The sequence below is a fragment of the Vulpes vulpes genome, chromosome 8 (assembly GCF_048418805.1).
Source record: "Vulpes vulpes isolate BD-2025 chromosome 8, VulVul3, whole genome shotgun sequence".
In the NCBI taxonomy this organism is placed as follows: Eukaryota; Metazoa; Chordata; class Mammalia; order Carnivora; family Canidae; genus Vulpes; species Vulpes vulpes.
The window spans coordinates 20,669,562-20,683,736 of NC_132787.1; the positions used below are offsets into that span (position 1 = coordinate 20,669,562).

Sequence of the window (14,175 nt, forward strand, 5' to 3'; positions counted from 1 at the left end):
ATCTCTGTTGTTAAATTTATTATTACCCCATTTTTGTCCTGCTCTAGCAGAAGTTAATATGTCTTTTTGGGAACCTTTATTTCTGCTTATGATGATCACTGAAGAAATAGTATTAAAATTAAGAGTATCCTTGCATTTAGAGAGAAATTCATTACCTAGTGTTAATTACAAAATCTAACTTAGAAATACTATTTTTGCCTGCAAGGATAGGAATTTTTTTTTTTTTTGTCTAACCTGGAAACAAGGAAATAATTCAGCGCATGTATGTGTAGCTTTCTTCAGCTGTCATATTTTCCTGCTTATTTTTGTTTACCTTTGATTTTATCCTCATTTGGCTCTGCTTTCAGAGGTCATGTGGGTTGCTTCATTTTCATTTACTCCATCCCACAGAGGTCTCTGCTTTTTAATTAAAACACTCCAGAAGAGGATTTATCTATCATTTCAGCCACAATTAAACCCTTGGTAATAACACAAATAAGTCTGGGATTATTTTCTTCCTGCAAAGAAAAGGCTTAAAGAGGGTCTTTTGCCCATTGATTCCATCTATACCAATTATAAGGGTGACTTTAAATTGATATCTGTGTTCTTTTTTTTAATTCCTATTTATTCACATTTAGTCTCTGTTAATTAAATGTTGGAAGCTATGTCTCTAGGAGGTTAATTTTTAAGTTTTGAGCTCTTCCTTTTTCTGATCTTAGAAATATCCCAGGTCCTTGTTGACTCAAAATAAGAGTCATCTGCTTGTAGTTTTAATAAGGCAATTGTTATACTCTTCAACTTTCTGGGGAAAAAAAAATCTAGTTTCTCATGCTGGAATAATTGTGGGAATTGGTCTATAGCTGACAGAGGTTTTTCTGGCCAGGGAACTTCTCTTGCCAACTCTTTCTTCTTAGGTATGTTTCTCTTTCATGCATGATTAGCCAGCAAGTGATAGATCGTTCTATATTCCTCTCCTTTTGGAGAAGGTAGCATACTCAAAGGAACAAGGAAGAGGCATGTCCTTACACCTCTAAACCTTAATCACCAATTGCATTGTGCTCTGAAGAGTTCCGAAGAAGGAAATATTTTTGGCTAACTTATGTTCTCTTTTGCCTAAGAGCTCTTACTGATTGGTACTTTTTGAGGTCTCTTTTAGCCATCCACTTCCAGAATATCTAATTAAATGTTACTTATGCTTTGCCAAGGAGATGAGCCAAGAATGAACAGTTATATCATTATCACATATTTATTTCATCTTTCCTGCCTATGATCTTAATACTATATCATCAACTTCATTTTGTCTTTTGCAGTTTGGTTTCTTTACCTTCCCGATCCATTCATCCATTCAATTCATTCATAAATGAAGTACCCATTCATTCTTTCAATTATTTTTTGTGAACTGGCTATATCCTAATCACTGTGCTACATATTGAGGGTATAAAGATTAAAAATATACTCCTGCAGGGGTATCCGGGTGGCTCAGTTAGAAGAGCATGAGATGCTTGATCTCAGGGTCATGAGTTTGAGCCCCATGTTGGGTGTAGAGATTTACATAAATACATAAATAAACTTAAAAAAATATGCTCCTCCTGCAGTCCTCAAGGAGCTCACTGTTTTTTAGAGGTGTGTATCTTAGAAGTATAATGGCAATAAATATCACCTTGGAAGGGTGCATATCAAATATGGTGGGGCCATAGAAGGAGTCTAAGCCTCTGGTGCATGGATGAGTATGGGCTTTTTAGCTAAACATAAGTACATTATAAGCCAAGAGAATAGTATTTTTTAAAAACTTATGAATTTAGTCTATATTTTAGAAATATAGTAGAAATATGAAAATCATATATAGTAATCTGAAAATAGTTGAGGGACCTGGTATGTTAATATTCCATATATGCTCAAAAGAAAATACTTCCTCCAGTTATGAATTTTATATACTTTCATGAGGAGTTACATGTTTTATATATGCCTGTTGGATCAGGCTTGTTATTTTTGGGTTTCAAGACATATATTCTTACCAAATTTTGTCTGTTGGCTCTATCAGTAACTGAGAAGTGTGTTGAAATCTCTCACTATGATAATGCCTTTGTTAATTGCTCCCTGTAGTTCTATAAGTTTTGTTTTATGTAATTTGAGGGTATTACGTATTTAGAATTTTGCATCTTCTTAGTGAACTAAAACACTTCTCATTATGTAAAGGCCTTATTTATCCTGAATGCTACTTTATTCTTTTTTTTCCTTTTTTAAATTTTTATTTATTTATTTTTAATATTTTATTTATTTATTCATGAGAGACACAGAGAGAGAACGAGAGAGGCTGAGACACAGGCAGAGGGAGAAGTAGGCTCCATGCAGGGAGCCCGATGTGGGACTTGATCCTGATCCCATGTCTCCAGGATCACGCCCCGGGCTGAAGGTGGTGCTAAACCACTGAGCCACCTGGGCTGCCCTCTTTTTTTTTTTTAAGATTTATTTATCTTTTTGAGAGAGAGAGAGAGAGAGAGAGAGAGAGGGTACCTGAAGTGGAGAGAGGGAAGGAGCAGAGGAAAAGGGAGAAGCAGACTCCCCACTGAGCAGGGAACCTTATCCAGGGCTGGATCCCAGGACCCCCCTAGATCATGACCTAAGCTGCAGGCAGATGCTTAACTGACTGAGCCACTCAGATGCCCCAGTGCTTTTTTTTTTTCTTAAAATCTGTTTTTCTGATATTATCACTGTAACCATAGTTTTCTTTTGATTGGTATTTCTCTGTTATGTCTTTTTCTATCCTTATGTTCTAGGATGATTCTTATAATTATGTAGGATATGGTTGGATTTTTTATCCAGTCCAAAAATCTGCTTTTGGGAAGGGGGGGGTGGTGAATCTGTCTTTTAAATGATAAGTTAAAAATTTAAATTTATTATGCTTATTGTTGGCTTGGTTCTACCCTCTTACTTTGTGCCTTATGTTAATCATAACTTCTCCCTGATTTTTCCTTTTTTCTTATTTTTTTTTGCATAGATCGAAGTTTTGCTTATTTTTCTTTTTATTCTTTTTTCCCCTTCCTATTCCTTCTGTATTTATATACTCTGTTTCTGTTGTTTAAGTAGTTTAAGAAATTACACTATACATACTTAAGAAAGCATAAAGGTAATTGATACTTTAATTCATTTGTGTATCATTCAGAAACACTGGACTGTTTCACTCTGATCACTTGCTTTCTGCTTATATGCAGTTGTTCATTATTTTGGTGCTGTTCTTTTTTTTTAAACCCACACGTTAGTCATTATTCTTTTATACCAATGATGTTTGTTTAGATTAATTCATGTTAAGCGTTTTTCCCCTATTTCTTCTAATAACTTCTATTTTTCTAGTAAAACAGTTTTCCTTCAGTATCTGAAGTATAAACTCAACAGTGAAAGTCTGTTAATGGTAAATTCTTAGTTTTTGTCTATCTAAAAATGCTTTTTTTTTTTTAAAGATTTATTTATTTATTCATGAGAGACACAGAGAGAGGGAAGTAGAGACATAGGCAGAGGGAGAAGCAGGCTCCCTGCAGGGAACCTGAAGTGAGACTTGATCCCAGATCCCGGGATCATGCCCTGAACCGAAGGCAGATGTCCAATCGCTGAGCTACCCAAGTGTCCTTAAAAATGCTTTGATATTACCCTTGTTCTTAAAATTAACTTTGCTAGTACACACAATTTAAATTTGACAGTCTAATTTTCTTAAATCATTTGAAGAAATGATTCTACTATCTTCTGGCTTATATTGTGGATTTTGAGAAGTCTCTAAGAGGTTGTGTTTTCTGTATCCATGGATTCATATTTTTCATTAGCTCTGGACATTCTCAGACATTGTCTCTTTGAATATTGCCTCTTTTTCATTCTCTACATCCTCTCCTTCCAGGATACGAATTATATATGCATGGTAAGCTTCTTATCCTACCATATATATTTATGGTAGGATGAGAATAAATGTAGGATGAGAATAAATATATATTGATATCCTACCATATATATGGTAGAATGAGAATAAATATATATTAATATTTATTTCAGAGAAAGAAAGAAGGCAGAGGGGGCCAGGGGAGAGGGAGAGAGAGAATCTTATTTTTTTTTTAAGATTTTATTTATTTATTCATGAGAGACAGACAGAGAGAGAGAGAGAGAGAGAGAGAGAGAGAGGCAGAGACACAGGCAGAGGGATAAGCAGGCTCCATGCAGAGAGCCTGATGTGGGACTGTATCCCGGGTCTCCAGGATCATGCCCTGGGCTGAAGGTGGCGCTAAACTCCTGAGCCACCCGGGCTGCCCAGGAGATAGAGAATCTTAAGCAGGTTCCATGCCCTTGGGCTCGATTTCATGGCCCTGAGATCATGATCTGAGCTGAAATCAAGAGTTGGACACTTAACTGACTGAGCCACCCAGGTACCCCCTACATTTTATATTTCTTTAACCCCTCTTCCATTCTTATTCTGTCCTTCTTGTCCTCAATTTCCTTTTGAGTGATTCTTAAGATTTATCTTCCAATCTTCCAGGTTATTCGTTAGCTGGGTCTAATTTACTGCCTTAAACTCACCTACTTAGTTCAACACTTATGCTTCATTTGTAGAAATTCTTATTCAGATCTGTCTGGCCATTTTTGATTGCTCTACTCTTTGTTCTTTTCTTTCTTTTTTTTTTTTTAAAGATTTATTTATTTTTAGAGAGAGAGGGAGAGAAGGGGAGAGAGAGAGAGAGAGAGAGAGAGACAGGGATTGAGTGCTAGTGAGAGTTGGGGGATGGGCAGAGGGACAGAATCTTTAAGCAGACTCCCCGCTGAGTGCAGAGCTGACATGGGACTGGATCCCATGATCCATGAAATCGTGACCTGAGCTGAAATCAAGTTGGTCCCTTAACTGACTGAGCCACCCAGGTGCTCCTTACTTTTTGATCTTATTAAAAAAAATATAATTTTATCTTAAAACATTCATAATAGTTACCTTATTTTTTTAGTTGATAATTACACTATTGTTTTTGGTGATTCATGTTTGTTGCCTTGATTTTAAAAGTATTTGAGCTCGGAATGCCTGGGTGGCCCAGCGGTTGAGCATCTCTTTGGCTCAGGGCATGACCCTGGAGTCTCGGGATTGAGTCCCACATCAGGCTTCCTGCATAGCACCTGCTTCTCTCTCTGCTTGTCTCTGCCTCTCTTTCTGTGTCTCTCATGAATAAATAAATAGAAAATCTTTAAAAAATATTTGAGCTCATATTTCTTTGAATTTAGTCTGTAGGATAACAACTATAAACTGGACAAGATATAAAAAACAACTATGTGAAGGTGTGAGAAAGTGACCAAAAGCAGTAGAAACCTAGGGTGAGGGTAGGTGTCTATGCTTGGAAGAAAAGAGTGTCGCTAGGTGAGTTTTCCATTTTATGCCTTTTTTCCTGAGAATACCTCCAAATTGGTGCCAAATTGTTTCTGGTGGTAAAAACTCAGAAAAGAATGTCAGTCTGGTAGGAGTAAACATCTGGACCAGAATTTTGCCTTGTGAGTCATTTTTTACCAGCACCAATGATTTTCTAGGTCTAGGCAGATGATTGAGAACTGATAGTAGTTACAGTCAACTCAGCATTACTAAATAAGTGATCTCACCTGGTATAGATGCTCATTCATATCCTGAGGAAGGCATTTTGCAAATTCTTTGACTTTTATGTAAACAGTAATAGGCAGACTAGGAGAAAATGCTGTACAAACTGACTTCTAAGACAATGGGGAGGGAACCGAACAAAATCACATACTTGCGCCATCCTTGGAATGATAGAATAATACATCAACCTAAAAAAATTAATATCAGTTCAACATTCACACTACAGCGAAAATACTATAAATGTCAGAGTTTGCTATTGAAGAATAATACCACAAGCCAACTCTAATTACAAAGGAGGAGAAATGAAAAAAAAAAACAAAAAACAAAACAGAACTAGAAGGGATTGTCAGAACACAACTGCCCCATTTAAGAAATAAGGCACAGAAAGGTTAAATGATGAGTGTAAACACAGCTGGTTTTGTAGTGGAAGACCAAGGCTTAAAACTTAGGTTTTTTTTTTTTCTTTCTGTTCTAATGCTGCTTCTAAATGAAGGTGAAGGAGGGAGGTGAATATGTGCCAGTGTGGGGGGGGGGCTGTGGAATGGCAGGTGGTAGGGATGTATGAGGAGGAGGGATAATTTAAGTAAGATGCCAGAGGATTGAAGAATTTAAGAGAGAAATTTGTATGGCTAGCAAAGTGAACCCAGAGTTGGGGATAAAATTATTTGTGGTAAAGTTCTGGAAGTACTTTGAGGGCAATTCCATAATGCTTAAGAACTTAGTTGCTATCCGAACCCCCTCTCTTAGTAAACATTTTTGGTAATATCCATTGTGGATTCCCAATTTCTCTTTCCCCCCTAACTTCATTTTGTTTAAAAGTGCCTCAGAGTCATTTTGTTAGAAATGAACTATATATCATTTAATGGTACGAGGAGCAGAGAGATATGTGGCAGGTAAATATCAGGAAAATAATATACTTATTCTATTAAGCATTCACACTAGAAAGTTTCTTTTGTGTGTTCTGAAGGAAAAAGATGCGACTGTTAACTTTAAAAAAAAAGTTATTTTATCAGCATAATTGGGTTTATTTGGGAATAACAGAGAATTGCAATTTAGTGATACAAGCTGTAGCAAAACCATAAGCAAGTCCAACCAACAAAGGAAAGGACCATTATTTTATGGAGAAGGAGGAAGTTGGGATGGGTTGTTTTGAATGAAAGTCCATTGGAGAAAAGCATGAGTCCAGGATCATGACAGTTTCTCACTGGCTGAGTTTCAAGTGTAGGTGATTTCTTATAGGAGATGCAGTGTACATCTTTCCTTATTGGGGCTGCAATTGATGATTCTTCCTATTTATGTTTTTCATGTAATTGACTTTGAGTGGTATGGTACGACTTCCCCTTTGAGTTTTTCATTCCATCCTTCCTATTCCGTAACATTTCCCTTTATTCTTTATTTATGACTAACGTTTTACTTATTATGTTTCATTTTCTTTGCAGATGGTAGAATAATAAGGGACTGGAGATCAAAGAAATTTTCTCTCTTTCGGAAATCTTTAAAAAAATCTGATAGCCATATATTTTATACAATAATTTATTTATACCCCATGCATATTTCTAAAATATACTATTCTAAAATCTGCTATTTAGTTTTGCCTATTTATGCCTTCTATGTAAATGGAATTATATAGCATTTACTAGTTTGGGACTTGCTTTTTTTTAAGCTCAACTTTATGTCTTTGAGATTTTTTATTGGGCTATATGAGATATAATTATTATTATTATTATTATATTTTTAAAGATTTTCTTTATTTATTCATGAGACACACACAGAGAGAGAGAGAGAGAGAGAGGGAGGGAGAGGCAGAGACATAGGTAGGGGGAGAAGCAGGCTCCAGGCAGGGAGCCTGACGTGGGACTTGATCCTGGGTCTCCAGGATCAGGCCTTGGGCTGACAGCAGCACTAAACTGCTGAGCCAGCCAGGCTGCCTGAGATATAATTATTTAGAACAGGCTACTTTAGCCTTTTTCAGGATTTGATATTTTTGATAATTTTCTGAAACACATCTGGATGGGAAGTGTTTTTCACCCTTCCTTATATCTACTTTTAGGCAATTGTTTGTTGGTTCCAGTTATTTTTAATGTTTACATGGCCTCCCAAAAATAACATTATTGGCTTATTTAGTGATTCAAAAAGTCACCCAGTCATTCACTCAATTAATAATTATTTAGCATCTTCCATGTTTGAGGCCTGATGATTAAAGTTGGGCATATTATGGTAAGCAAAACAGAAATGGGCTGATTCTCTTGGAACTTATAACTTATAGCATTAGAGACCTATATATAAATAAAAAATTATGATGGAGTCTGATAAGTGTTATTGAGAGAGGGTAGCCTAAAGTACTATTGGAGTGTAGAACAGGTACTCTTGATCCATTTAAGGAAGGTGAGACATTTTAAAAAGATGTATCTATTTACTTAGAGAGAGAGAGAGAGAGCATGAGCACAGGAAGGGCAGAAGGAGAAGGAGAGAGTATCTCAAAATTCTCTCAAGATTCTCAGGAGAGAATCTCTGAAACGAATGTGGACCCCCTTGTAGGGCTCCATCTCATGGCCCTGAGCTCACGACCTGAACCACAACTGAGCCCAATGTTTAACCAACTAAGCCATCCAGGCGATCCTGATGATATTTTTAAAAAATACAGATTCTTGGTCATGATCTGCAAAAATTTTGATTCTGTACATCTGGATTAAAGACACTTGTTGTTGTTAGTATTATGGGGCTGATTATTATTTAACTCCCCCACATAGTCTAGCCAATTTAGAAAATACTGTGTATGAGTGATTTAAATGGGCAGTAATCATGGCAGGGTCTCTTAAATGAACTAGCTAGGGATGTAATAGATGGTTTTTGGGTGATTTCTGCCAGTAGACCAAAGGTTGAACTTTGTATTAATCCCTATTCAATTGTAAATTCTTGTCCCTAGGTCATAAAAGTTAACTGCACCAGTGGTAGGTGGGAGAGCTTTGCTTTACTGATATTACACGTGGAAAAGACCTGGAATTGTTTAGTTATAAACTCAAAGAGAGTCAGAGGTGGGCCTAACTACCATGATCTTAGATCACATAACTGCAAACATTGTATCAGAAAGAAGGAGGCGGCACCTGTGTGGCTCAGTGGTTGAGCATCTGCCTTTGGCTTAGGTTGTGACCCTGGGGTCCTGGGATTGAGTACCCCATCAGGCTCCCACAGGGAGCCTGCTTCTCCCTCTGCCTGTGTCTCTGCCTCTCTCTCTGTGTCTCTCATTAATAAATAAATAAAATAAAAAAAAAGAAAGAAGGAGTCAAGGGTCCCTTGTGCAGGACTTGCTGGAGGGCATATTTGGACTCCTGTGGATAATCCCTAGAATCATATTTAAGGGGGATGGTGACACTTGGGTGTATGAGAGGATGTTGAGCTCCTTGATAAATATCCATATGAGAAAGAATTGGAGAGAAATAGTCCTATTCATCCCAGAGGAAAAAAAAAAAACTTAGTTTATATAGTTCCGGAAGAAAGAACAGGGATGAAAAAGGGAAAGGTAAGCCAGTGTCTTTTTATTCACTGACTCATTTAGTCATGTAACAGATATTTAGTATGTACTCATTCTTGAAATTGTCAAAGATATAACAGTAAACAAGACAGATTCAGTTCCTGACTTCATGAAGCTGCAGTTTATTGGAAGATCCAGACGATTAAGCAAGAAACTTAATGAAAATGTGATAAGTACAGTAATGGGAAACACAGGGTGCTATTTCCCCTCCATATAAAACACCTTTCTGATATTAATACTATCAGAAGGGTGGTAAATGATGAATACTCTGACCTTGGAGGTATTCAGAAGAAGCTGTGGGGGTAATGAGGATGTTGTGCCAATAACTACCATTAAAATCATATTTAACTTTTAGCATCAGTGGTTGTCAATACTTTGTGACAGATTCACACTCCCTGCTTTTTGCCCCCTTCCTACCCGGTCCTTCCCTTTCTTTGATTCTCATTTACAATTACTTGAGTCTGTATGATGAAATGATTTTCTGACTTTCACAGATGTTTGTGTGTAAAGAATAGGACTAATTCTTAGAACTGAAGTCATTCTTAGTATATTTTAATCTGGGCTATCAAGTAATTGAGGATAGGCATAAGTCTTTATGTAAATGCACTGTGATCTGATTTATAGCTTTAATTTTTCCTATTCCTTTGAATGATTAACCCATGCAGATGGAGACTCTTAGGGGGCATTATAGTGGGAGCCTGCATTTCTGGGGGGCATGGGCAGGTACCAAGAATGAGTAGGATGTCAATGCTGCTTTTCATATAATTTTTATGTGTTCTAAAAAAGATTATGATTGTTTTCAGTGTTATGTTTTGAATTCTTAACATGTCTTAAGTAGTTAGAAGAGCTGACTTTTAATTCATAGGATTTAAAAAAGTTAAATATTTTATTGTGACATTCTTAGGACTCTTTAAGCTTTTCACATCAGTGTTATAGCCTGAAGTTGGATATTATGGAGGTTTGAGTTTACTTTCTCTTGACCCAATGTGACTTCCTGTTTCTAAGAAAAACAGTTTTAAAGACTTTTAAAAGGAATATCTTGCATGCTTGGCAGCTCTTGTAAAACCACATGTTAGTAAACCAGTGTGAATGAAATATATATATATATATATATATATATATCCCAAAGAAAGAATCATATTGCTCGGCCATTTTGTTTTGTGCAAATTGGATGCCATAGAAAATTCTGGTGATTTGGGAAATGCCTGCTTTTGGTAATCAGATAAATCAAGAACCAAAAGTTTCATTTTGATTTAGTTAATCATCCTAATTCAAGGGGACATTTGATCACAAATTGGGATTTACTCTGCTGGAGATGATGTATACTGGTGATTCTGATTATAATGGTTTTGTTGCAACTTGGGCACTTCCTTTCTTTTTTTTTTTTTAAGATTTTATTTATTTATTCATAAGAGACACACAGAGAGAGGTAGAGACATAGGCAGAGGGAGAAGTAGGCTCCTGGCAGGGAGCCTGACGGGGGACTTGATCCCAGGACCCCAGGATCCCGACCTGAGCCAAAAGCAAATGCTCCACCACTGAGCCACCCAGGTGCCCCTGGGCATCTCCTTTTAAATATATTCACAAATTTAACCAATTCACATGCAGCCTCACAATATCATAAAAAAAAAATCAGTTAGTCCTACTTAGTCAATGAAGTAAATGAATATTAGTGAATAAGCTTTGGTAGTTAGATAATTCTCTTTCAACAGGAGGTTCATGTCTCCTGGCTCTCAGGTCAGAGATTCAGCTTCTCTCTTGGTATTGTTCTAGTAATTGGCTTCTATTGAATATTTTATTTTTTATTTATTTATTTTTAAAGATTTTATTTATGTATTCATAGACACAGAGAGAGAGGCAGAGACACAGGCAGAGGGAGAAGCAGGCTCCATGCAGGGAACCTGATGGGGGACTTGATCCTGGGTCTCCAGGACCACACCCCAGGCTGCTGGCGGCGCCAAACCGTTGTGCCACTGGGGCTGCCCATCTAATGAATATTTTAATCGGAATGAAATATGTTTTTGTAATTCTAAGGGTGATTTATTCATTTGATTAATATTCATTGAGTACCTAGTGTGTGTCAGGCATTCTTCTAGAAGCTGACTGTATGGTAAGGAATAAGGCAGGCAAAGTCCTTGATTTTTATTTATCTATTAAACACTTATTTAAAGGCTTAGTATATGCCAGAAACTGCATGAGGTTCTTTAGAGATATTAAGTCATTTAATTGTCCTAGCAATGCTATGAGGTAGGTATCTTTATTGCACAAGTGTAAAGAAGGCTCAGAGTCACCTAGCTAGGAAGCAGCTGACCCAGGCTTTGAATGGAGAATGAGAGCTCATTTTTTATCTTTTTTATTTTTTTTTTATTTTTTGAATGAGAGCTCATTACTACTTTATCGTCCCTCGGTGAACCTGATCTCATGAGCTCACACATTGTTTTTAAAAATATTAACAACATTTTGTTAAAAATATTAAAAAACAATAATAACAACAAAAAAGCCTCCAAAACACACAGAAGAAAAAAATAAAGGAAGGTCAAAACCATGTGTCATCTGACCACTGTTAATATTTTGGTGTCTGTGTTCCACTCCTTATATGTGTATGTGTAGAGTGTGTGTGTTTGTGTGTGTTTAAACATATAGAATATCTTGTTGGTTTGTTACCACTTATTTTCACAACATATAAATATTTTGCAGGCCAGTACATTTAAAAAATAGATTTTTAAGGCAGCCCCGGTGGCCCAGTGGTTTAGCGCCGCCTTCAGCCCAGGGTGTGATCCTGGAGACAAGGGATCGAGTCCCACATCAGGCTCCCTGCATGGAGCCTGCTCCTCCCTCTGCCTGTGTCTCTGCCTCTCTCTCTCTCTCTGTCATGAATAAATAAAATCTTAAAAAAAAAAAAAAGACTTTTAAATAGCTGTACAGAGTTCCATCATTTGTCTATATCATGATTTATCTGATATAGTTTATCTAACCAGTTTCCTTCCACTTAACAAAAATTTTCAATTTCATAAACTCTGCTTTAATTAGTATCTTTATAACAAAATCTTTTTACAAACTTATGATTGTTAGAGAGTTTCTTAGTGAAAAATGGTATTAAAACTCTTTGTAAATATTTATACAGTATCCACATGCAGTCTGTGCTTTAAGAACATGACGAGGTTAACAATGTAAACATACTTTTTCTTTTAGGTTAGTGGATGACAGATGTGTGGTGCACCCAGAGGCAGGAGACCTTGCCAACCCTCCCAAGAAATTCAGGGGTAAGAAATAAATATATATTTAAGTGACCTAAGGGCATGAGATTATTTTTGTGTCTTAAAAGAATTCTTATTAAAACTTTTAATTTTTAAATTTTAAAATTTTTTTTGTTAAAACTTTATTCAGTGTGAAACTTCCACATATAAATATGTCCACTGAAAATTCCTTCAAAAATTTCTTCATTATTTTTTTTCTTCTGTACGCATTGAAGGCTTTACAATGAAAGAATAGTATCAATTTTTGTTTTGCTGGACAATAATCTATCTGTTGAAAGGAAATCTCAGTAATGAACTCTGAAAGGCTGCTTTTCAAACCAATAAATACAGCCAAATATTTATTTATGTATTTCTATGACAGTTATGCTATAAATGTTAGTGTTACATTATCAGCTCTTTAGTTTATCTTTGTGAAATCTCCAGGAGGGTGACGGTGATTTTGTTCACTTAGCTTTTAAAATGTCACTTTGAGTGGCATGTAATAACTAACAATTGTTTTAGAACTCCTTTCTAAGCATAATTTTAGAGTTAGCTTGATAATATCAACTGAGACATTGGCCATAAGAGGAGACTGATGGTAACTTGACTGTGATGAAGGAAGGATTAATGGAATCTGCAAATGAATCCTGGTCAAGTGAAAGCCACCATTAAAAGCTGGCTCAAATCAATTTCATAGGTTGTGTGTACTCATAAAAATAAAGATAATTTTAGAGCAGCATTCACTGGGAACACAGTGTGTAAGCATTACTTCTTATAATGTTGAAAAGCAGTTTTAATATGGGATAAAATGCCAGAGAGAGAGAAAGTGGAAGGGATTCCCTAGAGCCCCAGACCGGTCAGGATGTGCTATTTCCTGCCCTGGGGAAAGGAAGGCTGTAACAATTGCCAAATGTTTCCGTTGTTTCGTTCCCTGTGATGGACTCTTTTCCACTCAATTCCCATGATAAGAATATCATAGATGTTTCATTTTCTCTAAACCCAGAACCTTGTGGAGAGAGTGACAAGCACAAGAGATATTTTTGGAGTTAAATTGGCCACTCTGAATGGGAAATCAATTTTTTTTTTCTCCACGTGGAGAAATTAACATAAAGCCACCTGTGGGAGATACTCTGCCCATCAGAAGCACCCATAAAACTACTCAGTAGGGACTCTACCCTAAGTCTGGGCAAGCGAGGGGTTCCCTCAGCAGTCCTTCCTGAGGATGGGCTCACAAGAGAACTAGGGCGACAAAGAGTCAGTAGTGGGACAGGTGAGTCAGTAGTGCTGGAGGGCATTAAAGACACAAGGAAAAGTTTTGAAGGCAAACTGGGACAACGAATCTGTCTGTAACAGGAAAAACATGGGGTTCAGGTTTTGACTGTACGGCTCCCTGGCTGTGTCATTTAAAGTAGGTCACCTAACCGCTTTGAGCCTCAAAGGGCATTTGTTGTTGGCTGGTGAGAGCAGGGATGGGTAATAACAAGAACAATGCCCACCACACAAAGCTTTGTGAGGCTTGAAATCTTTCCAGAGAATAAATGTAAAGAGTTTTAAATCATTATAGAAATGACAGTTAACTTACAATAGAAAGGCACGATATATTTCCTTTTGACATATTTGACTCTGCTCTTATGTTGTTCCCTCTCCGAGAACAGGATTCTACTTTTTCCTTTTTTGTGTTTTCTAGGCATTTGCCTCTACTAGACATCCAGAAAACTGCAATTAGGTGCTTTGGATGAGAGATTGAGACTTTTCTTGGGGTCATATGATAAAACTTGGTTGGGGGCAATGGGGGCTGCTCCACACTTCACTGCCCCAAG

At 36.8% G+C, this 14,175-nt stretch overlaps 1 protein-coding gene across 2 annotated transcripts in view; it reads left to right on the forward strand.

Annotated features, from left to right (window-relative positions):
- The window catches only part of ITPR2 (inositol 1,4,5-trisphosphate receptor type 2), a 259,178-nt gene that overhangs the window by 22,564 nt on the left and 222,439 nt on the right, over positions 1-14,175 (forward strand). Inside the window, exon 2 of one of the 2 annotated variants that reach the window (XM_072765722.1) lies at positions 12,312-12,382. The exons of the other annotated variant lie outside the window; for it this stretch is intronic. Within the exon in view, the coding sequence (XP_072621823.1) occupies positions 12,312-12,382 (71 nt within the window). The remainder of the gene's footprint in view (positions 1-12,311; positions 12,383-14,175) is intronic. 2 annotated transcript variants of the gene reach the window in all.